Below are 25756 nucleotides of genomic sequence, written 5' to 3'. Positions count from 1 at the left end.
AGAAGGGGTCACAAAGAATAAACACAACAACATTGGACTCCACATCCAAGGCTCTTGCCACTACCACCTATTCTAATGCTTCTCAAAGGGGAAGAGAAGTCATTGAGAAAAGAAGTCATTGAGACTCAAGGGCAGTGGTGAGGGCCAGGAGAGTTGCTGATCTTACTTGAAGTCCTTTCAAGATGCCCATATGAAGGGTGAGTCTGTCAGAGCAACATCACCCCCCACTCCAGCCCTAGTCTTGAACTGGAGGAAGGGTTACAATGATCACCAGATCTTACCGCCACATTGAATTACCCTTTTTTTTCCTGAAAAATGTTAATCAGGGAACTTCTATGTAAGTGCAAAACTTTTTGCCAAGGAACAGACATTAACCCACAGGAAACTATTGGGAAACCAGGACCAGCTTTCTCACCCATGACTGGCAAAGTTTGCCCAGTAGCTCATTATCCTGTGACTCAGGAGTTTTTCCTCTTCTGTTGCTTCTCCTAAAACTAGGAACAGAAAAAGAAACATCTTGGTTAAGGTCAAAAGGTAGACCCAAAAGCCCCCTTTGCTCCAGTCTCCAGCCCTGACCACTGACTTTATCTTCCTCCAATAGTTTCCCTCATGCCACTCTCCTCTGAGAGGATCCCCCAGAGCTTCTGTTGTCTGACTCTGTCTGACTCCTTAATTGGGTCTCTACCCAAAAAACAAACTGGTGCAGCTGGACTGAAAATAAGAAAGACCCAAGTTCTAATCTAGCTTCAGACACTGATTAGATGAGTGACCCTGGGCAAGTCATTTAATCTCTGTCTTCCTTTGTTTCTTTGTTTGAAAAACTGGGATAATAATAGCACTTGTGCCCCAGGGCTGTTGGAAGGGTTAAAAAAGAGAGAGATGATATATAGAGAGTACTTTACAAAACTTGTAAAAAGTGTTACATAAATGCTAGCTATAATTATTATATCTGTGTTATTATATAATTTTTATAATATATAATGTTATAATAAGGTATATTATAATTTTATAATTGCATTATGTAATTGTATATAAATATAATGATGGTATGGTTGTTGTAAATATTATCTATCATAATTATTACTATTCTTCTAATCTCAAATAGTATAGCACAAGCCCTGGTAGCCATGAAGTTTTTGCCTATGGTCCCTGCCCATACAGTGCCTGCTATTCAAGACCCATGCCTGGAGCAGTGCAGACTGTCTCGGCAGCAGCTGCTGGCACATAAGGTCATGAGTTCATTGGCCATGGCAAGTCCTGACCCAGATGAAGATATAAACTGGCCTTCCAATTTTACCAGGACAGGAGCAAAGAAGTCAAAATAGGGAGAGACTTGCAAAAACACAGATTTAGGACCACGTGCAAACACTAACTTCCAAGAATGCTAAATGTGAGATTGTTGTCCACCAGTCAATGAATCAATGCACTGCTAGAGAAGATGAATCTAGAACAACTGGAGAAAAGGGAGGGAGGGAGGGAGGAAGAGAAGAGAAGAGACAGAAGAAAGGGGGAGAACAAGAAGGAACAAACAAGGGAGAAAGGAAAGAAAGAAAAGAGGGAGGTAAGGTGGGTCAAAGGAAGGGAGGAGAGAGAGAATGTTTCCAGCACATTGGACAGATCCTCTGTGCAGGATTTAGGGAAGTACAGAGAGAAGAATTACCAGGATGAGATGGTGTGACAGGATAGGGTCTACCTCAGAGGAGAGGTGAGGACATTGCTGATGTCACAGGTTGGTCCACTGACACATGGAAATGTGTTTTGTGCCTTCCTGCCTCATCTTCCTTCTGGGGAATAAACTCCAGGAAGTCAGAGACTGTGTCTTATTCATGTTGAACAGAGGGCTCTGCATATTGGAAGTGCTTAATCATAGAAACTGAACTGAACAGAATAGCTGATTCAGTCTCCTGATTCAGTTCAACTGAACAATCAAGGGGACTTCCAAGGCTGACACTTTAATCTCCAAATGCTGAGTAAACCAGGTAACTATCAATTCCCTCCTCTATCCCCAGCACTGTGCCAAGGGTTGGAGGTGCAAATCCAAAGAATAAAAAAGAAAAACAGGCAGCTGGTCCCCTATTCAGGCCTCCTGGGGGAACCTGGTAGGGCAGAAAGGACACTGGATTTGGGGTTAGACCTGCTCTCTCTGTCATGTTAGATGAGTCTGTTTCTCTCTAGGAACTTCAGTTTCCCCTTCTGTCAAACAGCCATGATAACAACCCACATTGTAAGCCTCACAAGGTATTTGGGAAGATCCCCCCCTAGACCATAGGTGGACTGAGTGCTGAACATGGAAGCAAGAAAGCACTAGATCAAATTCTGACCCAGACCCTTAACTAGCTCTGTGACAATTGGCCAGCCATGACTTACCTTTCTCAGTCTCTGCTTCTTAATCTATAAAATGGGGATAGCACCAGTACTTACTTCACAGGGCTGTTTTGAGGATATCAAATGAGAATGGCATACACAAAGGTCTTTGTAAGCCTTCAAGCACTATATGAATGCTAGCTACTTTAACTATTGTAATTATCATTATGAAACGAGCTGATGTATGGCAAGGTCCTTCGTGGAAAGATAAGGCATTATTATTTATTTTGATGTCACAGAGAGTAAGGTAGATCATAGATGGCAGTCCACAGCCCCAGAGATCCTCCCCCTACTGGCCTCCCCCAAGCCACAGCTTCCTGCTCCATCCCCTCTCCACTGCTTACATGGCACTCCAAAGACAAAAAGCACCTCATCACCATGGTCTGCTTTCACAAAATCCGGCTTGACATCATGAAACTTGCTTGGTCGGTGCTGAAATTCATAAAAGTAGACTGGAGAACTGGGACCTAGGCAAACATAAGAAATGCCCACACTTATTGACACCCTGAACACAGGACCATGTGCCAGGGACCCCTGGCCTGATTCCCTCCTTTGGGGGTGGGGAGGGCAATGGTAGCTGGCCATTAGAGCAAGCTCCTGAAAGGCAGCCCCTTAACAAATACTGTCCCATAGCAATGCTGTGAGGCAGGCAAGAGCCTGGGTCTGGTCAAACAGACCAGGGGCACAATTCTGATCCTGCTATTAACCAGCAACAAGACCTTGGGGCAATCCTTTTGCTTCTCTGAGGCTGACTTTTCAGCTGAAAGGTGGAGGTAGTAATCTCTAGCCTGTCTACCCCATGGGAAGGGGAGGGGAAGAGCACTTGTTGTTCAGTTGTTTGTCAGTCACATTTGACTCAGCGTGTTCTCATCTGCATATTTCTTGGTAAAGATACTGGAATAGTTTGCCAATTCCTTCTCCAGCTCATTTTACAGATGAAGGAAGTGAGGCAAAGAGGATGAAGTGACTTGGCCAGGCTCACACAGCTAGTAAGTATCTGAGGTCAGATTTGAACTCAGAAAGAAGAGTCTTTCTTAATCCAGGTCTAGCACTCAGCACTGTGACACCTAGATGCCCTATGAATATGCATTTATAGGGTACCTACTTCACGCCAGACACTGTGCTAACTGCTTTACAAATAGTATCTAATTGGAGCTTTGAATGACGGAGGTGTTATTATCATTTTCATTTCATACTTGAGGAAACTAAAGCAAACAGAGTCATAAATGACTTACTCGGAATCACACAGCTACAAGTTGTCTGAGTCCAGATTTGAACTCGGGTCTTTATGACTCCAGGTCCATGCTCAATCTACTGGGATGAGACTGTAAGGATCCAGGGTGGTAATGGATATAAAGTGTATTATAACAATAACACAATCCAGAAAGAGTTCTGGGATTTAGTTTTAGTTGAGCACTTTGATAACTCAATTTCAATGTAATTCTTTTTATTCTATGTATTTTTATACATAGAAAAACATTACTCTGGAAGTTATCTGTAACTTCCCCTGGACTTCTAAAGGGGTCCATCATGCATACCCCCAAATAGTTGAGAGCATCTGCTTATAGAAATGTGGGTTATTGTTATTACTTATTATTATTTGTAGATAATGGTCACAGAATCCTCCATAATGCCCTGCTGGGTTTAGGTTGAGGGAGAGGGAAGAAGAAGGAAGGTGAACAAGGGGCTTTAACCACTCTGGGGGCTATGATAGCAGAGCTAGGAGCAGGAATCTCTTTCTGCATGAATGTGGGGATAATATACACACATTGCCCTAGAGATGAGACATTCTCACACTGATTCTGAAAAGGGTCCATGCCATACTCACTGTGCTGATATTTAGCCACTTTGAGAGCTGGAATAACAAACATCACATCCCCCATCATTTCCTGGAATTGAGCTCGATATTCTCCAGGGTCCTCAGTATCTCCAAAATACTCTTCCAATATCAAACTCACAAGCACAGGAGGAAAAGTCTATAGGAGACCCAGAAGGAGAAAGAGCACCAGATAAACCAATTTATCAGGCAATGGATTGTTTGGGAATGTTTGTTGGTTGATTGTAAGAAATAAGCAAGGGAGCTAGGTGGTGCACTGGATGGTGCACTGGCCCAAGAGTCAGGGGTACTCTGCTCAAATCTCCCCTCTGACATGTATTAGCTATGTGACCCCAGGCAAGTCACTGAAACTTGTTTGGCTCCATAACTCATCTGAAAAATGAGCTGGAGAAGGAAATGGAAAATCACTCCAGCACTTTTGCCAAGAACCAACCCCCCCACAAAAAATCACAAAGATTCAGACATGACTCATCAATTAAACAACCACAAGTGAAAAGTCCATACAAGTATGCCTACTTTTCATAGGTCCTGGGTCTCATTACATCCCTTTACAACATCCCCACCAAGGTCTGCTCTTTCTGGGTTAAATTCTTCAAGAAGATACCAGACAACTAGTTGTTTGGCATGGTGTAGAAGAAAGTGAGACTCAAGGAAAGGATAGAGCTCCATGGGGTCCCCAAGGTCCCTTCCCACTCTCTGACTATGAAAAAAACAAAGTCAGAAAGTGGAAGGACCTTCTTTTGCCCTATCCTAGACAAATTCAATGGCCTCCTCATTGGTGCTTGTCCCTAAGATCTCTCCCCACTCCAAGCTATCCTCTACTTATTTTATAAAGTGATTTTCCAAGCACAGATCTGACCATTTTACTCCCCTGCCTCAACTAAGTAAATTTTACTGGAAGCTCATTATCTCCAGGATCAAATATAAATGCTTATGTCTGGCATTTAGAGCTTTTAACAACATGGCCCCATCCAGATTTATTACACATTGTTACCCTCCTCACGCTCTGTGGTCCAGGTATGCCAACTTTCTGGTTCCTCACTCTTCCCATTCCATCTCTCATCTCCATGCCTTTGCATTGACAAGACTCAGCTCAAAGATTACATTCTATAGAGCATCATTCTTGGTTCCTCCCTCCTCCTACTGTCTTACCCCTTTGTGTATGTTTCCCATCTGTCTCTGTGTGTGCAGGTTATCTCCCTCATACAACATAAGTTCTTCAAGGGCAGGGACTGTTTCACTTTGTCCCTGCACATAAACCAGTGCCTGCTACGTAGCAGGTGCTCTAAAATAAAGCTTGATATCTCACCAATAATGGACTTTGCATTGCTGATTGGATACTTTCTTTATCCATGTTTTCCTTAAATCCAGGAATACCCATTTCCTGTGTGAAGAAAAATGGCACACTGAATATTCTTTAGAACTTTATGAAATGTTTGCATTTTTTAAAACAAATCTAATCCAAGGAAGTCATTTTACCCTTTAAGGAGGAGCTAGTGCCATAGACTTTTTTTAAGGAATTACTGAATGATGCCCAACACACACTGAAAAATATTCAATATATTTTGCAAAATGGCCAGCAAAATTGTGAATAATACCCAATGCATGATAAAGAGTGGTTGTGGTTTCTTCATAAAGACTATTGGCCTTAGACAATGACTAATGCTTACTTTAATATATTATTCTAGTAATGATGAAGGTAGAATTCTATTTTTGTGCATAGTGTAAACAGACTACCTTTATATGCCTGTGCTTAAGGAAGTAGCTGGCAAATGATTGTTAATATCATGTCGTAATTACAATTAATATCGACCCAATGGCCTTGAGATATGATGCCCTGAAGTCTATAGGACTGAAATCTGGTCTCACATCAGGAGGTCCCAGCTGTGTGGTTGCAGTTAAATTATTTCTGTCTGGGAGCCTCAGTTAGTTACTTTACAAAGAGGGATAAAAATCTTAATATTCCCTACCTCACAGTGGGTACATTGAAAGAAATTTTTGTAAATTATTCATTGCTATCTTAATGTCAGCTAGTATTATTCAATGTTCATTTAAAATAAAGAGACCTTACAAGTCATTCCCCAATTGATAAATGGTCAAAGGATATGAACAGGCAATTTTCAGAGGAAGAAATTAAAGATATCTATAATCATATGAAAAAATGCTCTAAATCACTTTTGATTAGAGAGATGCAAATCAAAACAACTCTGAGGTACCACATCACACCTATAAGATTGGCAAACATGACAGAACAAGAAAATGATAAATGCTGGAGAGGACATGGGAGAGTTGGAACACTAACACTAATTCATTGTTAGTGGAGCTGTGAGCTCATCCAACCACTCTGGAGAGCAATTTGCAACTATGCCCAAAGGGCTACAAAAATGTTCATACCCTTTGACCCAGCAATATCACTATTAGGACTGTATCCCCAAGAGATCATAAAAATGGGAAAGGGTCCCACATCCACAAAAATATTTATAGCAGCACTCCTTGTAGTTGCCAAAAACTGGAAGTCAAGGGGATGCCCCTCAATTGGGGAATGGCTGAATAAATTATGGTATATGGATGTAATGGAGTACTATTGTGCCATAAGAAGTGATGAACAAGAAGACTTCAGAGAAGCCTGGAAGGACTTATATGATCTGATGCTGAGTGCAAGGAGCAGAACCAGGAGAACTTTGTGCACAACAACGACCACAGTGTGCGAGAGTTTTTTCTGGTAGATTTGGAATTTCATAATAACGCAAAAACTTATTTAAAAAAAAATCCCAATGGTGGTTTTCTAAGGCAAAATGCCTTCCACACTCAGAGAAAAAATATGGAAGTCATTCGCAGAATGTAGCAGATCATGTTTGTGTGTGTGTGTGTGTGTGTGTGTGTTTGTGTATCTTGTTTTGATTTGTTATATGATTTCTTCCATTTATTTTAGTTGGACTACATAGCATGACTATAGTGAAAATATACTCAATAGGAAAGTATATGTAGAACCTATACAGAATTGTATGCTGTCATGGGGAGGGAGGGGGGTAGTTGGGGGTAGGTGTGGGGGGGGATAAAATCTTAATTTTATGGCAGTGATTGTAAAACATTAAAAAATAATAATAATAAAATTTAAAATAAATAAATAAATGCTAAATTAAAATAATAATAATAATAAAATAAAATAAAATAAAAGGACTTGAGGCATATAGGTGACACAGTGGATAGAGCACAGGACCTGGAGTTAGGAGGACCTGAGTTCAAATCTAGCCTCTTAATAGCTATGTGACCCTGGGCAAGTCACTTAACCTCAATTACCTCAAAAAAAATTTTTAATTTAAAATTTTTAATTTAAAAGTTTAAAATTAAATTAAAATTTCAATTTTAAAAAATTTACAAATTTAAATTTTAAAATGTAATTTAAGAATTATAGAGAATATTTTGAACAAAAGAGAACTAGACCTAGTTTGAGTTACTCTTCCTATACTTCTGAGCTGATCTGCACATGAAATGAGTCATCCATACAGAAAACAATCAAAGATTGAATCACTTCTAATTCTTTGAGGGAAGCCTGTTCAGGGTACCTTTTCTGATTTTAGAAAAGGAGAATTTACAGATGACATAACGTGAGGAAGACCAGCTAACACAGTGGATCACAGAGTCAGGATCCAAAAAAAGGTACTAACATAATAGACTTTTGGACCAACCACAGTCACTAGAATCAGACTTAGTGTGGAAAGTCTCAAAATCTCAAGATAAGGGAGGCATGGTTAAGTGACAAAACATTTGAAAAAGATTGAGAGATTGCAGTGAACCACAAGCCCATAAGGAGACAATGGGAATATGGGGACCTAAAAAACAATGTGCTGTTGAGGAGTGTTAAGAGAGGCACAGATTCCCAGAATAAAGAAGTGAGAGTCCTTTGGTGCTCTGCCCTGAAGAGGCTGTAGTTATCCCTTCCACATCGTGATTTTCCTCATTATGGTTTCAATATATTGCAGATAGGCATAAGAAATTAAATGGGAATTTTGGAGGAGTTTTGTGGAATCCATAGATGACATGTAAAAAGTTGAGCCAATGACACAGAAGACATTTAGAAACTCAGGAATACATAAAATATATATATAGTAGTGTATAATATCAAAGCATATTATCCTTTTAATACCATAATAATTCAGCCTAATACTTTGATATAAAGGGCAGGGAGCCAAAAATGTATTTTAGTGATTTTCCAGATCACAAGTGGCACTGCACAGCCAAACCCCATGATGTGGAAGGGATAACTGTATATCTGGAATCTTTTGTTTAGTTCTGAGCATCAAATTTGAGGCACAAAATAGAGAAGACTCATGGTCTTGCCAAATAGGGATGAGTTGAAGAAACTTGCCTTGTTGACCAAAGAAACAACTTAGGGCAGGGGCCGACATGATAGTTTTCTTTAACAGTTATTTTTAACAGTTAACTGTCTGGTGGGTGGTCACCTGGAAGAGGAATTTCACTGGTGCCATTTACCCTAAGGGCAGAGCTGGGAACAACAGGTAGAAGTTTAAACATAAGAAAATTTCCACTTGATGACATGATGTTCTGTCCAACCATGACAGCTGCCTAAAAATGGAAGGAGCTTCCTCAAGAGGCAATAGGTTTTCCCTCTTTGGAGATCGCTGAGCAGAGGCTGCATGTCCATTGGTCCAGTAAGTTTTAGAAGGGATTCTCCCTCTACTCTGGCTTGGACTCCATGGCCACCGTGGTCCTGAACAACTCAGAAAGTCTATGATTTTTTAGTGAAACATAAACTATCAAGATAAGAAAAAAGTTGGCACTGAATAGAACATGCTAGAATCTTACCACAGGAACAACCCAGCCAAATTCATGGTTGTTATTACCAATAATGGAAGGGACATGGTGGAACTCTCCTGCAGCCAGCAACTCTTCAGGATGTTTGGGGATGAAATGCCCATCAACTACCGCAGGGATTAGTGGCAAATTCTAAAGAAAGAAGCAGGAAAAAAAAGATAAATCTATCCCCACAATCTCGGTTCCGAGTATCACATTCACATCATTTTCATTGTTACCACTTTATTTGAGCCACTTTTTATCTCTTACCTGGTCTCTGTTTTTTTCTTTTTTGGATATAATCAATGTTAAGAGATTTGCCCAGGATCACATAGCCACTAAGTGTCTGAGGCCAGATTTGAATTCAGGTCCTCCTGGCTCTAGGGTCAGTGCACTCTCCACTGCACCACCTAACAGTCCCCACTTATTTGAACTCTTACAACAGTCTCCAAACCAGCATCCCTGTCTTCCCCTCTACCACACACACACACACACACACACACACACACACACACACACACACACACACACACATACCCCTTCCTCATCTCACATTTGCTCATGACACTCCAAGACTCCCCATTGCCCAAAGAAAACCTCCAACCCTTCAGTCTGGCATTCAGAGGCCTCTCTTCTACCTTTCCAGCCTTATCTCATACTATGTGGACTCTGCCCTGTGCTGTGTGCATTGTGTTTCACTAACAATGGATTCCCAACTCTCCACTGAAAGTGGACCACCTTTTCCTACCTTTCTGCCTGGGCTCACTTCACTCTGCATGGACAGAATGACATTTCCTCCATTGCTACCTGTTGTGAAATTCTTCACTTTCTTCAAAAGCCAATTTAAATGCCACTTAATCCACAAAGCCTTCCCTAATATGGCCAGAAGAACCCTTGCCTTCCTGAACTCCCACTCCATGTGCTTGTAATGTCCTTTGTGGACTTAGGTTCTGTTACGTGGGTATGGCACAAAGGCCTCTCCCTAAGAAAGGGAGTCCTATCATGGACCCATCCCTTCTCCAAACTTTGGGTCCTTCCAGGCTGGACACAGAATGTTCTACAGAAATGCTTCTGGAATAAACAGCAAGAGCCCACTGACCTCAAAGTCAATACATCAGGATTCTACTTCTAGTTCAGCCACTAAGAGACTTTGTAACTTGAGTCAAATTGCATCTGTCTGGCTTCCCCTACAAAACCAGGGTGTTGGATTAAATTATTGTCAAGAACTTTTCCAATTAAACTTCCTAAAATGGGGCATTGGAATTGGGCTTTAATAGATGGGGAAGAATTGAACAAAGTGGGGCTATGAAAGACAGCAGGGTAAGGCAGGAAGGAAGACTGGATTGAAAATTGGGAGACACCTAGGCTTGAATCCTAGGTCTAATGGTTATTGACTGTGTCATGTTGAAGAAGTGGGTAAGTCCCACTTCTGTGCTTCTCAGGGTTTGTTGTTGTCATGCAATGGTGTCCAACTCTTCATGACCCCACGCACCATAGCATGCCAATTGTTTTCTTGGTAGAGATACTGGAGTGATTACCTATTTTCTTCTCCAGTAGAGTAAGGCCAACAAAAGTTAAGTGACTTGTCTAGGGTCACACAGTTAGTTGGTATCTGAGGCTGGATTTGAAGTCAGATCTTCCTACTCCAGGCCAAGTTCTTTATTGATTGAGACCTCCTCAGAGCTTTACCCAACTATAAAATGGAAATGATGATTTGTGTACTCACTACCTCATTTTAAAGAGGCCTGTTCACTGAATAGACATTACCTCCCTTTAAGTGAGTACCTGAACAGGGCTTAGCCTAAAAGGCCAAGGTCTCCCATTGCATCCTGAGCCATTCACAGTCATCCTGATGAATATCTGGTCACTGCATACAGATGGCTCAGGAGAAGAAAGTGAGGCTGGTGACCTGCACAGCCCTCCCTCACTCAAAACAAAGTCAAGTACAAGTCATGTCATCATTTCTCTGAGGTCGTGGTCCTCTTTGAAAGTGAAGGATGAACACAACAATCTCATGGACTCCTATAAGAAAGGCATTTTATAAACCAGTATAATAAGAACTTTCCAGACATAAGACACACCTGAGAAAAGATATGAAGGTAAGAGAGTATGGGGAACATTTAGAAGACTGGGGACAGATGGGCACATGCAGTGAAGTAATATGAGATAAGATAAGGCATGGGGACACAAAGTGTTCAGTCCCCCGAATTCAGGGATTGGGTTTGATTGAGACCAGGAATACTTTCTTCTTCTGTCTCCTTGGCATCTTCACAGGAAAAATGAAATGAACTCACAGATGCTTTGGCAAAGGATGTTCACAAGATTGTAGATTTTGAACTGAAAGGTACATTAGAAGACCATTTAGGTGAACCTCCTCATTTTCCAGATGAGAAAACTGTTGTAAAATCAGGATGAAAAACATAATGCTTTTCAAAATGGAGGAAGGAAAGTTAACATGGCTGATGGAGAGAGTAATTAGATGTAAGGGCAGTTGGGTGGCACAGTGGATAGTGTGGCTGGCTTAGAATCAGAAAGATTCATCCTCCTAAGTCCAAATCTGGCCTCAGACACTTACTTACTGGGAGATCCTGGGAAAGTCATTTAATGCTGTTTTCCTCAGTTTCTTAATAAGCTAGAGAAGGAAATGGCAAGGCACTCCAGCATCCTTGCCAAGAAAACCCCAAATGGGATCATCAAGAGTCAAACATGACTGAAAAAAGACTGAACAATGACATGCAATTAGAGCTGGTTTAACATGTAATCTGGTTATAACACTTATTGCTAAGGGACTACAGGTAAAGAACTCTAATTTGTTGAGGAAGCAACATGATGAAATGAATAAGGATCTTAGTCATAAAGGCCTGGGGTCAGGTATCCATCTTCATACTTGTGAACTGTGTAACATTTGGCAGTCACTTAATCCTCCTGGGACTCAGTTTTCTCCTTTGTAAAACATCCAGTCAGTACATCAATCCATAAACTGTCCTAGACTCTGGGGATGCAAATGTAAAAGCAAATAGCTCTCTGACCTCTCCCTGCTGCCATTCAATAGTTCTAATTCCCAAGTCTGTGGGAATGACATCATACTTAGACTACCACTGAAATGAGGTAATATACATAAAATATATTTTTTATGAAAGGAATATATAGATGAGAGCTATCAGTCCCAGAGGATAGAGACAGCCTTTCACAACTGTGATTCTTTCATTCAAAGATCCATAGGTCATTCAATCTGAAAAGTGACCAAGAAGAGAATAAAGAAGCTAGAAGGGACCACCACCACCAGCACCATCATCATCACCATCTCTGGTTAGTGCTTACTAAGTGCCAGGCATTGTATTAATAAACACTTTACAATTATTATCTCAGTTGACCCTGACACCAAGCCTGGGAGGTAAGTGTTATTATTATCTCCATTTTATGGACAACAAATTGAGGCAAACAGGCTAAATCACAGCTAGCGTCTGAGGCAAGATTTGACATCATGTCAGTTCTCCCAGCATTCTAACCATTGCACCACCTAGCTACTTCCTTCATTCCCTGGCTTATAAAATGTTAGAGTATAGAACATAATTAGTGGGAAAAAAATCTTATAAAGTAGAATATGAGGAGGGGAAGAAATCTTCAAACAAATAATGTAGGACCTCAGAATGTTAGAATCAGATTACAATGGATCCCTCCAATGCTGAAGCTATGTTTCTATAAACAGAGAACATCTTAGTGGGAAGGTCATGAGACTAGAGAATAAAAAAGATTAGAATCTTAGAACATGAAACATTTAGAATGCAGAATTTTGGAAGGCTTCTTAGGACAGAGTATGTCAAAAGTAGAAAGAATGGAATTTTAGGACACAAAAAAGTTGAGAGCACAGAATGGTTGTAGGTAGAAGAGATCCTAGAAAGCAGAACATCAGAGTGAGAAGAGACTTTCAGACATAAAATATCGGAGGTGGAAATATCCTTGAAGATCATCTATTTAGTAGGGGGAAACTGAGGCTAAGAGGGTGACATTCCCAAGATCTTTAACAATCCCACTTAATGAGGTTGGGTATCCAGACTCCCCTAAGCTTCTTTGGCAGCTCTTCTTGGTACTGGAACCCTTGCTTCTCACCCTACATACCTTGGTAAAGGCTAGGATCTCATCCTCAGATTTGCTCCTAAGGCACTGAACCATGGAGGCAGAATTGTGTCTATCACAAGCAGACAGATTGGCCATGACCTGCAAAGAGGCACCCACAAAGTGTTAATATTCTCATAGAGGAACCCCTGGCCTGTATCACAATACATGAATCCTTCATATCTATCAGTAAGCTAGCAAAGGATAATTTTTATAGGAGATGATGCAGTAATGGTGAAAAAGAGACCAAGCTGGAATCTGTCTGACTGTCCAAAGGGCGAGTCCACCATTCATGAGCCTACAATGTACAGGGCTCAGTGGCAGCCAGTGAGGATGGGGATGGGAAGCAGGTTAAAAAGACACAGTCCCTGCTTCCAAAGAATTTACCCTTTATTCAGGGAGAAGAGACCTAAATATCCATAAAGGACACACAGTGGGGTCTGGTAGATTGAAAGAGCCCCTGCTATTGGGCCCAGCTCAGTCATCAATTCATAGTGTGACTTTGGACAAGTCACAGAATGACAAAACAAGAGAGGTAGAAAGGACCTCACAGATCATGCCATCTAACCTGTACCTGGGCCCTCTCAAGGAAGTCTTCCTGGTATTCTGAGGGTGTCAAAAAATAGAATTTGGAACTAGAAGGATTTTATAAGCCATCTCATTGAGTCTGTTTTTATATAGGAACCTACTGAGGCCTGAAGAAGGAAATCCCTTATCTAAACTCACAGGCATAGAAGGAAGCAAAGCCAGGAACAGAATCCTCCTTCTCTGTGCCTCAGTTTCCTCTTCTGTTAAATGATGAGGTTGAACTAGATGATCCCTATGGTAACATTCAGCTTAAACAATCAATGGCATTTCACTGTCCCTTCTTAAAACCCAGATAAGCCAAAAGATCAATGGGACACCAGGCCATGGCACTGGGAGGCCAATAAGCCCGAGGAAGAATGAGGGTGATTGCAAGATCAAAGAACAAGAAACTTACATTCACAACCATTTCTGAGCTGGAAGAAATGAGGCCAGGGAGCAAGGACACACCACTCTCCATGACTGCTCTGTGGAACAAGCCTTTGGACATGGGGGACAGAATCTGGGGAAGCAAAGCACAGTAGAGGGGAGAAAGAAGCAGGGGAGAGCCAGATACTCTTGGGTAAGGAGGGACAGAGGAGACTGTGAGTCTGAAAGCCAGGACTGCTACCCTGCCACAGCCCTAAGCTAATCATATAGGAAAGTCCCAAAGAGGGGTCTCTCTATTGGACCCTGGCCTTTGGGCCCTTTGGCACAGTCAGGCCTATAAGACAGTTACAAAGAAAAGAGGGCTAAGGAGCCCTGGCCATGGTCCTGAACTCTTTGGGTGGTTTGGGAACAGGTTATGAAAAGATACCTTTGCTCTGTAAGCCAGCAATGCTCCTCCAATGCCCTGCCTCCTTAAAGGGCCACATTGCTCATTGGTTATTGTTTGTTTGCAGATTATGAGAAAGTCCAGGGTGGCTGTTAGGATCAAATGACTTCAAATCTAACCTAACATTTTTTCCCAGTATATCATGGGAATTTCCCACTTTCCCATCACCTATCATTTTTTTTTGGACTTTATCCTTCCACTGTAGTCTACCTCCCCTGCCTTATAACAGCCTAGAGGCTATGACAGTGAAATGTAAATTCCTGGGGTGGAGGGCTACCAAGGCAGAATGCTTTTCCCTCTAAGTCTCCTGGTGGATTTCACCACTGTCATTTGAGGGTCAAGCATGCTAAGCTCTCAGAAGCTCAACAAATACAAAAATGAGCTGATCTGTTGCCACCACTGGTCATGAAGGCTACCTGGGGAGGCTCATGGTGGCTTTCAGCAGCATTGGGAGACGGAGCATCTCAGTGGGGAAATTGCTATCCATTGGGCCTTGAATTATTTCAATAATATCCTGTACATTTGATTTGCTCTTACTCAATGTTGTTAGTAAGCATTTAAAAAGGGATAACTCACCTTCTATCTCCAACAAAATAAGAGGAAGAAAGGCTTACATAATCAGGTGGGACAAGGGCAGGGGAGGGTAATGAAATCTCCAAATGAAAGGCAAGGGCAGGTGCCAGCCTTAGAGGAAGAAACCAGAAGCCCAATGGTTCTGAAAGGGAGGAGGATGGGAGAAGAGGGAGGAAAACTCAGGTCCAACTAGGCGTAGGGAATCTGCAACCTCAAGGTCACATGTAGCCCTCTAGGTCCTCAAGTGCAGCCCTTTGGCTGAATTCAAACTTCACAGAACAAGTCCTTTCATTAAGGGAATTTGTTCTTTAAAATTCAGGTTCAGTACAAAGACCTCACTTGAGGACCTAGAGGGCCACATGTGGCTTCAAGGTCCTAGGTTCCCCACTCCGAGAGAAATTGGTTTTGGCTCCAAGAGGCTGTCTTCGGGCTTTGGCCATTTCTTTACCACCTACATGTGAGGAAACACTTATTCCCCCAGCAGACTCCCCAAAGATGGTCACACGGCCAGGATCTCCTCCAAAGTTTGCAATGTTCTTCTGGATCCACTTCAGGGCAGCTACCTGATCCAGTAAACCCCAGTTGCCAGGTGCATGCTCATCTCCAGTGCTGAAAGCCAGATGTTAGACAAGGTTGGAAGGTTCTGAAGAAGAGCTCCAGGTTCATATGATCATGAGATTTGAAGATAATGCAGAGGGTAGACTGCTAGACCTAGAACTGGCAACACTAGTGTTCATCTGCTACCTCTGTGACCATGGGTTAGTCACTTAGACATCTGCCTCAGTTACCTCACCTGGAAAATGAGGATGATAAGTTGTTATTGCAAGAGTTATGGCAAGCATATAATGAGACACCATCAAACACTTTCCAAACCTTAAAGGTCCATGTAAAGGCTAGTGGTTGTTCTTACTTTGCAGATGTAAACTGGTGAGGCAGATCTTGAATTCCCAAGGCAGGCCTCTTTAGGGGCTCACTCTGCCTTCCAGGGGGAGCCTCCTCCATGCTGCTTTATTCCCTTTCAGCTTACTCCCTGATCTCTTCCATCTCCCCACTACTTGCCTTGTCCCCACTCTCCTTTCCCCCTCCTTTGTTTTAGCTCTCCTTTCTGTTTTGTCTTCCTGTCCTAGAATGTCAAGTCAAGAAAGACTTACTGAGCATCTACCATGTGCCAGGCACTGTACCAAGATCTGGGCATACAGAGAAAGGTAAACCTACTCCCTGCCACCAAGTAGTTTACAGTTTAATATGGAAGAGACAATGTAAACACCTTTACCCAAATCAGAACTATACAGGATAGATTGGGATGATCCTGGAGGGAAGGCCCTGGCAGTAAGGGAGACAGGGAGAGGCTCCTTGCAGAAGATGGGGTTAGCACTGAGTCCTGGAGGAAGCCAGAAGGAGGAGGAGTGAACATAGAAAGATTCAATGGAGTATCTTATTCAAGGATGAGGAAGGAGGCAGAGAATTTTGAGGAATGTGAGAAGACAAGAGAGGTAGGAGAAGGCCAGGCTCCTTTGCAGGAACCCTACAACACAGCAATATGGTCCTCCTTGCTGTCCTTACACACAGCTCTACCTCGCATTTCTGACTTTCACTGACTCTCCCCAAGACTGGAAGACCTTGAGGGAATCTGAGATCTCCCTAATCTCACCTTCTTCAAGAGATCTCACCTTTCCTCCCACCCCTCCCCACACACACATCTCACTTCTAGGGTCTTCTAGAGCAAGGACCATGACTTGAGGTTTTATACAAAATTGGTGCTAGGGAAGTTAGGAGAAGTATGAGCTTTATTACCATGTGGTACACCAAGAAGGCAAAATGAAAGCAATACACACACACACACACACACACACACATTATATGACAACCTGCAGTAACAGAGATTCAGGGCACTCAGATCAGAGAGACCTGTACAATGCCAAGATCTTTGTGAGAGGACACACTCACCATGGGGTCTGAGTAGATCAGAAGGGAGATTTGTTTGGCTGGGACAGACAATCAGTACCACATGTGAGAGGAAATTCTTAATCAGACCCAGGTATAGTGGGGAAATCCACCAGGAACACTTATGGATGAAGTAACCACGGACTTCAAGAGCAGATGCTAGCTCACAGCCATGCAATCAGTTGACAATTCATTCAGTAGCTGAGGTTACTCACAGGGGCAGAATAAGTCAGGGCATGTGAAAGTAGTGGCTGTCTATTATTGCTTAAATGTTTTATGGTCCTTAGGATCACTTACCCTGAAACTCCATGTCAGAGTCCAGTCAATTAAAACAAGAACATGACACAATGTATTTCAAAAATCCCAGCTGTCACACCTTCCCTCTGAGATTACTTCTCCATAGCATTGTATATATTTTGAATATATATGGCTATTTACACGTTGTCTTCCATTAGAACTGAACTCCCAGAAGGTAGGAATGGACATTCTTTTGTGTTCAACATATAATAAGTACTTTTAAAATGCTTGTTCACTGACTGATTGACTGAATAAGGGGGTGAGGACCTGATCTGTGCTCTAGGAAGATCACTGACAGCTGAATGGGGGATGAATTGGAGCAGGGAGAGAAGAGGCAAGGAGGCCAACCAAGCAGGCATTGTTAGTCCAAGTGTCAGAGGGCAAGAGTTTGCACTAGAGTGTTGGTAGAATCAGAAGGGAGAAGTGGATGTATATGAGAGATGCAGCAAGGGTAGAATCAATAAGACTTGCAACAGACTGGATATAGGGGAAAAGAGAGAGAATAGTAGACGATGACACCTAGGTTACAAGTCCAGGTGACTGGGAAGATGATGGTGCCTTTAACAAATAACAAGGACATTATGAAGAAGAGAGAGACTGGTGGGAAAGAAAAAAAAAAGAAGGCACTGAACTCATTTATAAAGGAAGGAGAGTGTCCCAGAGAATGGTAAGTAACACCTACTGGAATCTTGATTGCATGATAAATATGGATTGAAAGAACCTCAAAGGAAGAGAACTTACTGAGTGATGGTGGCAGAGGGAGAGTCTGGAAGTGTAAGTGGGAAATAGGATTTTGGTTTCTCTGAGATACAGGCATGGGTGAAAATGCAAGTAGTAGTGAAAATGGTCACCAGGAAAGCTGTCATCAGAAAAAAAAGTCAGAGTTTGGTGAAAACACATAGATAGAAGGGGTAAGAAAGGAAAGGGTTAAAAATCAAAATAGCTTTCTTTCTTATGGAGCAGGCAGAGAGCACAGTGAAAGGAGGAGATAGATTTAGAGGAAGAAAAAAATACAAAAAATTGGTACTTGGAAAGCTAATATGTAATCGTGGTTTTCTTACTATGTAGTACAGCAAGCTGGAGTTAGCTTAACACAGTAGGACCATCTTGTTTTCTTCTTGTTTTGTAACTCCAGCACTTAGGACAGTGCTTGGTGCTTAATAAATGGTTTATCTACCTGTCTATCTGTTCGCTAGTTAATCATCCATCCATCCATCTGTCCATCCACCTATCTATCTATCTAGAATCTGAGGACAAGGAAGAAGTGAACTTATTAGTTACAAGAAGCAGGACCATAATATGAAACTGGGTCCTGTAGTAACAAATCTAGTACTTTTCCTACTACATCATGATTAGCTTGTGGGGAGGATAAGAGATATGTTGTCTACTCAGGAATTTAGGTTTATCATCATTCAACCACTCAGAGATTTGGAGATTCACTAGGGAAAAATATTTGTACTCACATTTTACTAGGATCAAATCTCACCTGAAGAACCCAAGGATGCCCAGCCTGTACTGGATGATGACCACTACCACATTCTGGGAGGCAGCCAGTATAGAACCATCATATAGGAAAGCACCACCAACACTGAAACCACCACCATGGATCCACACCATCACCTGCAGAAATCAGACATGGTTTTCCTTTCAGGAAAAAAACCTACCAAGCATGGTTCTGCTGCTGTCTTATGACCAATGACAAAGTCACTCTGAATGTGAATGAATTCACTTATCAAGGTTCTGTATATCAAGAGTTGACAGGATTTGTGTCAGAGCTACTCTCACATAACAGCCTACACAGTTTGAGTGGGAGGTAGGTCAGAACCCCCTTGGAAGTTTCCTGGCAGAATCAGCTTCCTGAGGTCCTCCTGCTGTCCAAGATACACACAGAGCAAAACAACCTCTTCTAAAGGATCCTTGTTCCCCCTAAAATAGGGAAAGGAGGCACGAGTTTTTCTTAGGGACACAGACCCAAACAGACAATAGAGAATGCACCCTGAGCATACAGCTCTCTGGGTCACATCGTCTTATGGGTGTTTCAACTGTGCCTCAGAAAATCTTTCTGTGTAACAGTAGTTGCTCTCCCAAAGCCAAGATAAGCTGCTAGAAGACATGACCAGTACTAGGCTATACCTTCTATTGGCTATTTGAAAAATTATTTTATTTTTAATTTATGGAAATAAAACAAGCATTTCTATGCCACAGTAAAATAAAAAAGATTCTTACAGATGATACTGCAAATCTACTCTGTACAATTTGCTGTTCCTTTTAAATAACCAAGTTATCAAAGTAAGTACTTTTTTTTTCCCTTTTGGTTCTTCTAGGTTACTCACTTTATAGGAAGAAGTTTCCTCTGATTAAAATCCATCTTTAAAAGATTTTACTAGTTCTTGACCACCACAAGAAAAGCTGCTATAAATATATTTTGTACACATGGGAACTTTTTCCATTTTTATGATTCCTTTGGGATACAGCCTAAAAGTGGTATTGCTGGGTCAAAGGAAATGCACAGTTTTGTAGCCCTTTGGGAACTGGAAAGAGAGTGAATCCCCATCAACTGGGGAATGCCTGAATAAGTTGTGGTATATGAATGTAATGGAATACAATTGTGCTGTAAGAAATGATGAACAGACAGACTTCAGAAAAACCTGGAAAGTCTTATATGAACTGATGCTGAGTGAAATGAGCAGAACCAGGAAAATTTTATACACAGTGTGTGAGGATTGTTTCTGATAGACTAACCCCTTCACAGCAGTGCAGAAACCTAAAACATTCCCAAAGGATTCTTGTGGCAAAATGCCATCTGCATCTAGAGAAAGAACTATGGAATCAGAAAGCAGAATATTTTCTCTTGTGTTATGTTTTGGTTTGGTTTGGTTTTTCTCGTGGCTTCTCCCATTTGTTTAATTCTTCTATGTAATATGACTAAAGTGAAAATGTGTTTAATAAGAATGTATGTGTAGAGCCCACATAAGATTGCATGCCATATCAAGGAGGGAGGGGGAGAAAATGTAAGATTTACAGAAGTGATTGTTGAACACTGAACACAAATAAGTTCATTAAATTTTTTTGAACAGACTTTACCCCATCACCTGCCCAGAATCCTGTGTTTAATCGTTCCCATTTTATTGGCATTTCAAGGATGGAATGGGAGGAGGGATGCCATTTCAAATTTATATTGCTGCCATGAAACAGGATTCTCCAGCTTCTACATAGGAGATCACAGTATTTTCAGCCAAGACTAAATGGTGGAGGGAACATACCATGAGGCAACGAGAACCAATAGGAGGTAAAAATCGTCTTCTTAAAAGCATAATGTGGTTGCTGTTCAGTTGTGTCCAACTCTTTGTGACCTTGGATAGGGTTTTTTTTTACCAATACTATGGGTGTGGTTTGCCATTTCTTTCTCCAGTGGATTAAGGCAAACAGGTTAAGTGATTTGCCCAGGCTGACAGAGTTAGTGAGGACGTGAACTGAGGTCTTCCTTTCTGGAGACCTGGTGCTCTATCCACTGAGGCAAAAAGCTCAATGGATAGAATAGAATTGTGTGCTAAGTGTAAATGCTGGTGGAGGAACAGATCTGATGATCTCTATGCCTAAAATTACAAGACAAAAGACCTCCTCTTACCGTTCAGATAGCACCATGGGGTTTCGATTGTATGGTTCCTTTTCTCAAAGCATTGGGATTCTGGATGCCTAAGAGGTACAGAGAGCTGAAAGGGCTTTTATTCACATGGGAAGATTCTTTCCCTTCTATAGAATGTAGCAAGTGATTGGTTGGGATTCTGTGGGAAACATGTTTGGGCATCAGGAAGTAGACAGATTGCTGCTGTATGAGCAAATGTAATGGACCAAATCCAGGATCCTGAGAAAGCCAGAGCATAGACTGGCTATGGTGAGGGCACACTTTACTGTGAGTAACTAAGTGCATGGAGACAACAGGGAGCCATTCATGCAAGGGGACTTGCCTTACACCTCCACCCCTTGTATGACCATCTTGATGGGTATGACTATATACCGAGGAATTCTGTCTCAGGCAGGATCATTGGATCATTGATTTTAGAGCTGAAAGGGATGTTAGAGACTTCCTAATGCAACATCCTGATTTGACAGATGAGGAAGCTGAGGTCCAGAGAAGTTAGGTGACTTGCAGAAGGTCAAACAACTAGTAAGAAGCAGAGCTGGGCTTGACCTCAAGAATTCTTATTCTAAGTCCTATGCTTTGTTCACCACCCTCTGTTGGTTGGTTGTTACAATCCCTACCACCATTCCCACTCTCCATTCAAAACATAACCCCTTAGGGTACAATAAAAATGAAGAAAGCTATAAGGTCAAACTCTTTCTAGTATACCGGGTCTGAACCAGCCCTGCTGAGTTTTGCCCGAGCAAGCTCTGTTTCTCTTGTACAAAAATTCCCATGGAATCAATCAACCTCACATCTACTCCACATCCACAACCTCCTCATCTACTCTTTCCTTCCAGGTGCCCCATATTCTCCTGGAAGCAATGGCAATTCATTCCTTGTTTCCCTTTGCAGGGCCAGCATAGGTGCCATTTCCTCCAGTTTTCTCATCCTCCAAGCCTTAGAGTATTTCAAACTCCAAATTCCTTTTATGAAAGCAACTCTGATAATCCTATATTTAGGAACTTATTCTGACATTGTGGCATATTCATTCATTCAATTAATTTACTGAACACCTACTATATGCAAGTTTCTGTGATGGGTATTTTCAATAAGATCAAATCACTGCTCTCAAAGTACTTTCAGTGAGCCAGAGGGTAAGGATATCAATCCAAAAACTATAATACAGATTGATATAGTCTGTATTGGGGCAGTTGGGTGACATAGACGATAGAGTGCTGGGCTTGGCATCAGGAAGACTCATCTTTCTGAGTTCAAACCTGCCATTAGATACTTACAAACCATGTGACACTGGGTAAATCACTTGAACCTGGTTACTTCAGTTTCTTCATTTGTAAAATGAACTGGAAAAGGAAGTGGCAAATGAGTCCAGTATCTTTGCCAAGAAAACCCAAAGAGGGTCATGAAGAGTCAGACACAACTTAAAAATGCCTGAACTATATGATAATTCCCATAAGAAAGATCCAAAACAACATTAAGGTTGCACAGAGGAGAAAGAAAACACACCTCTCTTTGTATCCCCAACACTAAGGGGAAGGACTCCAGGTTTGCAGAAATGGTTGTTGAGTTGAATGCTGATTTTCTTGAGGTTCAGACAAGGCTTCAGGGGCAGATGACATTTGAGCAATTCAGTTCACTATCATTTCTTTTAAGAAAGGAAGCCTGGGCTCAATGATAGAAGGCTAGCCTTGGAATGAGAAGGACTGGGTTCAAGTCCTGCCTTGAACACATAGGAGATAAGTGACCACAAGGAAGTTACTTAGCATCTCAGTACACCAGACAAGCCAAGATTCTAAGGTACAAAAGATGTGCCTGTCTTCATCAACAGAGGGTGTTTCCATACTTTGAAGTTCCCTGCAGAAATGAGATGACTAATCTAGACAGGATCAAGAAGTATTTGGAAGATAACATTTTATCAGTGCTTTGCTCCACTTCCTTAGCAAAACCTGTAGCTGAAACTGATATCTCAGATCAGAACCAACTCCCTGAAGTTATTTCATTTTCAATCAGGTTCAACTCTCCATGACCCCATGTGGGGTTTTCTTGGCAGAGATGGTAGAATGCTTTGTCATTTCCTTTTCCAGCTCATTTTACAGATGAAGAAACTGAGGCACACAGGGTGAAGTGACTTGCCCATGGTCACACAGCTAATAAATGTCTGAACCCAGACTTGAACTCAGGAAAATGAGTTTCCCTGACTCCAGGCCTAGTACTCTATCCACTGTGCCACCTAGATGCCTTGAAGTAATAAGGAAGCAGATTTCAGTCAAAAAGGAAGAAACATTTGCTAAACACGTGAGTTGTTGCCCAAGATTAGAGTTGATTACCTTGACAACTAGTGAGCCCCCTGACCTGGACAGCTTCAGGGAAGGCTAGGTGACTGGTCAGGGATATTTAGATGGGATGATAGTTCCCATGCTAGTGGGACGTCCAAGGTTCCATGCAGTTCTGATGCCCTAGGATTCTCATCCCCTGCTGTGGTAGTTACAGAGGTCTGACTTACCGGCAATCTGGCCCCCTCCTTTGCATGGACAGGAACATGGATATTGAGGTACAAACAGTCTTCAGAATTCCCCGTAATAGAGACATTTACATTCATGATGTTTGCTGTTTTTTCACTGAGAGTGACATCCTGCAAACAACTGGAAAATACAAGAGATGATTGATCTAAATGGAATCACATAGGGATAAAAATAATAATAACTAGTGCTTTGAGGTTTGCAAAGCACTTTACAAACATGAACTCATTTAGCTTTCACAATACATTTGAGAGGCAGGAGATATTATTATCCCTATTTTACAGATGAGGAAACTGAGGCAGGTGCAGTAACTCGCCAACATTTCACAACTTCTTATACAGTCTTTTTTCTTGTTCATTATATATTGAAATGTTTACATTTGTTAGTGATTGTTAAGTTAAAACAAAGTACATTTTAAATTTAAAAAAAAACTTGGAATTCAAATAGATATTACCAAGAGGGAAAAAACTGAACACCTCACAGCATCTGAATATCACGAAATGTAGTTGCACCATAAGAGAAGACGAATGTGAAGAAGTTAGGAAACCTGTTGCAGATCGATGAAAGTCAAGCTAGACCACTACGGACCATTACTAGAAGCATTTTATTTTATTTTTTTATGGTTTTTTTTTTACCTTTTTTTTAAGTTTTATTTTTCATTTCTTAACACAGTTTGTAATAGATAAAACAATTCAAACTTTTGGTCAGGTGATACTTCTTTTTAAAGCATTTACAATATGGACCACTAAAGAATTTTTTTTAAGCATTAACCAGCTGAGACACAAATAATATTTAAGTTGCTAATTTCACAAGCTCTTGATCTAATTGTCTCTACAGTATTGCTAAGAATTAAAGGACTGTAACTTATTGTTGTTAGGTCTAAAGTCCTAAGCCTAATAGCTTAATTTTAGACAACCTCAGATGTTCCCCTACCAGTAATCTATAATTGAATAGATCTGGCATTAAGCTTGCAAACCTTTTGACCGTAGGAAATTGCCACCAAGAGTAGGGACATTGCAGTGATACAATATCTCCCCAACTTCATGTCAGTTTCAGACAGGATTAGATTGTCCACTTGTGTTCAGTCAGACTTAAGGTCAGCCAGGTGTCAGTGAGGAAATTGAGTCAGGAGAATCCTACCTCAGCTCAGGCTGAACAGCCACTCTCCCACCCTTCCCATGAGATCACCTTTTGCAGTTTATACCAGCATCTCACCAGGTCACTGACATCATGGGTTGAAGGCTCAGATCACCTTTCTTGCTACCCTTACCTGGAGTTAGACTCAGAAGAACAGTCACTTACTAGTCCCATAGCATCTAAAAAATGGCAAGTTCCAATAACCAGGTTTCAAATATGATTATAATTTTCACTGTGGCTAAGGAACATCTTTTGAGGCAAGTTTTAAGTGGCTTACATGCCTTGCTACACATGTTCTAGCTCCTGATTAAATAGCAATCATAAAATCAAATTTACCATTAAAACCTTAACTTATCCATCAATGCCAAATTTTACCCAAGGCTACCCCTTCCTCTAGGAAATTTAGACTGAAATTCTTTTCCCCAAACTAAAGATGTCTTTGATTTATTCTCAGTAATTAATTCAGTCAATTGTTTTGATACTAATTGCTTTTACCTGACTTTGTAACATGTCCAATTTTTCTCCCCATCACTCCCCTCCCCCCACTTCCTAATACCTTGCATTCTGATTACTCCTCCCCTCAATGTTCCCTCCCTTCTATCACACCCCACCCTTCCCTTATCCTCATCTTCTCTGTTTTCTTGTAGGGCAAGATATATTTCTATACCCCATTCCCTGTAGTTATTTCTTGATTATATGCAATAAAAATTCTCAACATTCATTTCTAATACTTTGAATTCCAGCTTCTCTCCCTTCTCCTCCCCTACCCAGCCCCAATGAGAAGGCAAGCAATTCAATACATATTAAATATGTGTTCTTTTGCAAAAGACTTCCATAATAATCATGTTGTGTAGTACTAATTATATTGCCCTCTTTCCTACTCTAGTCCCCCTTGTTTTTCCCCCCTACAAATGACCTTGTCCCTTCTCGAAAGTGTTTATTTCTAGTGACTCCCTTCTCCCATTTGCCCTCCCTTCTAACAATCCCTTCACCCCACTTGTTACCTCTTCTTCTTCTTTCCTGTGGTGTGATATAAATTTTCATATCAAATTTAGTGAGCATGTTATTCCCTCCTTCATTCACATGTGGAGAGAGTAGCTTTATTTCCACCC

At 41.3% G+C, this 25756-nt stretch overlaps 1 protein-coding gene across 1 annotated transcript in view; it reads right to left on the bottom strand.

The window, feature by feature from the left end:
- The window catches only part of LOC140521210 (cocaine esterase-like), a 39674-nt gene that overhangs the window by 703 nt on the left and 13215 nt on the right, over positions 1 to 25756 (bottom strand). The window contains exons 3-12 of the mRNA XM_072635958.1: positions 23492 to 23630; positions 18832 to 18965; positions 15560 to 15713; positions 14115 to 14219; positions 13136 to 13234; positions 9029 to 9169; positions 5511 to 5585; positions 4193 to 4340; positions 2709 to 2831; positions 416 to 494 (exon numbers count right to left, since the gene is read on the bottom strand). Coding sequence (XP_072492059.1) covers positions 416 to 494; positions 2709 to 2831; positions 4193 to 4340; positions 5511 to 5585; positions 9029 to 9169; positions 13136 to 13234; positions 14115 to 14219; positions 15560 to 15713; positions 18832 to 18965; positions 23492 to 23630 — 1197 coding nt within the window. The remainder of the gene's footprint in view (positions 1 to 415; positions 495 to 2708; positions 2832 to 4192; positions 4341 to 5510; positions 5586 to 9028; positions 9170 to 13135; positions 13235 to 14114; positions 14220 to 15559; positions 15714 to 18831; positions 18966 to 23491; positions 23631 to 25756) is intronic.

The sequence above is a fragment of the Notamacropus eugenii genome, chromosome 1 (genome assembly GCF_028372415.1).
Source record: "Notamacropus eugenii isolate mMacEug1 chromosome 1, mMacEug1.pri_v2, whole genome shotgun sequence".
Classification (NCBI taxonomy): Eukaryota; Metazoa; Chordata; class Mammalia; order Diprotodontia; family Macropodidae; genus Notamacropus; species Notamacropus eugenii.
Note: the sequence above shows the minus strand (reverse complement) of the source record. Positions and strands in the feature narration are given on the sequence as shown.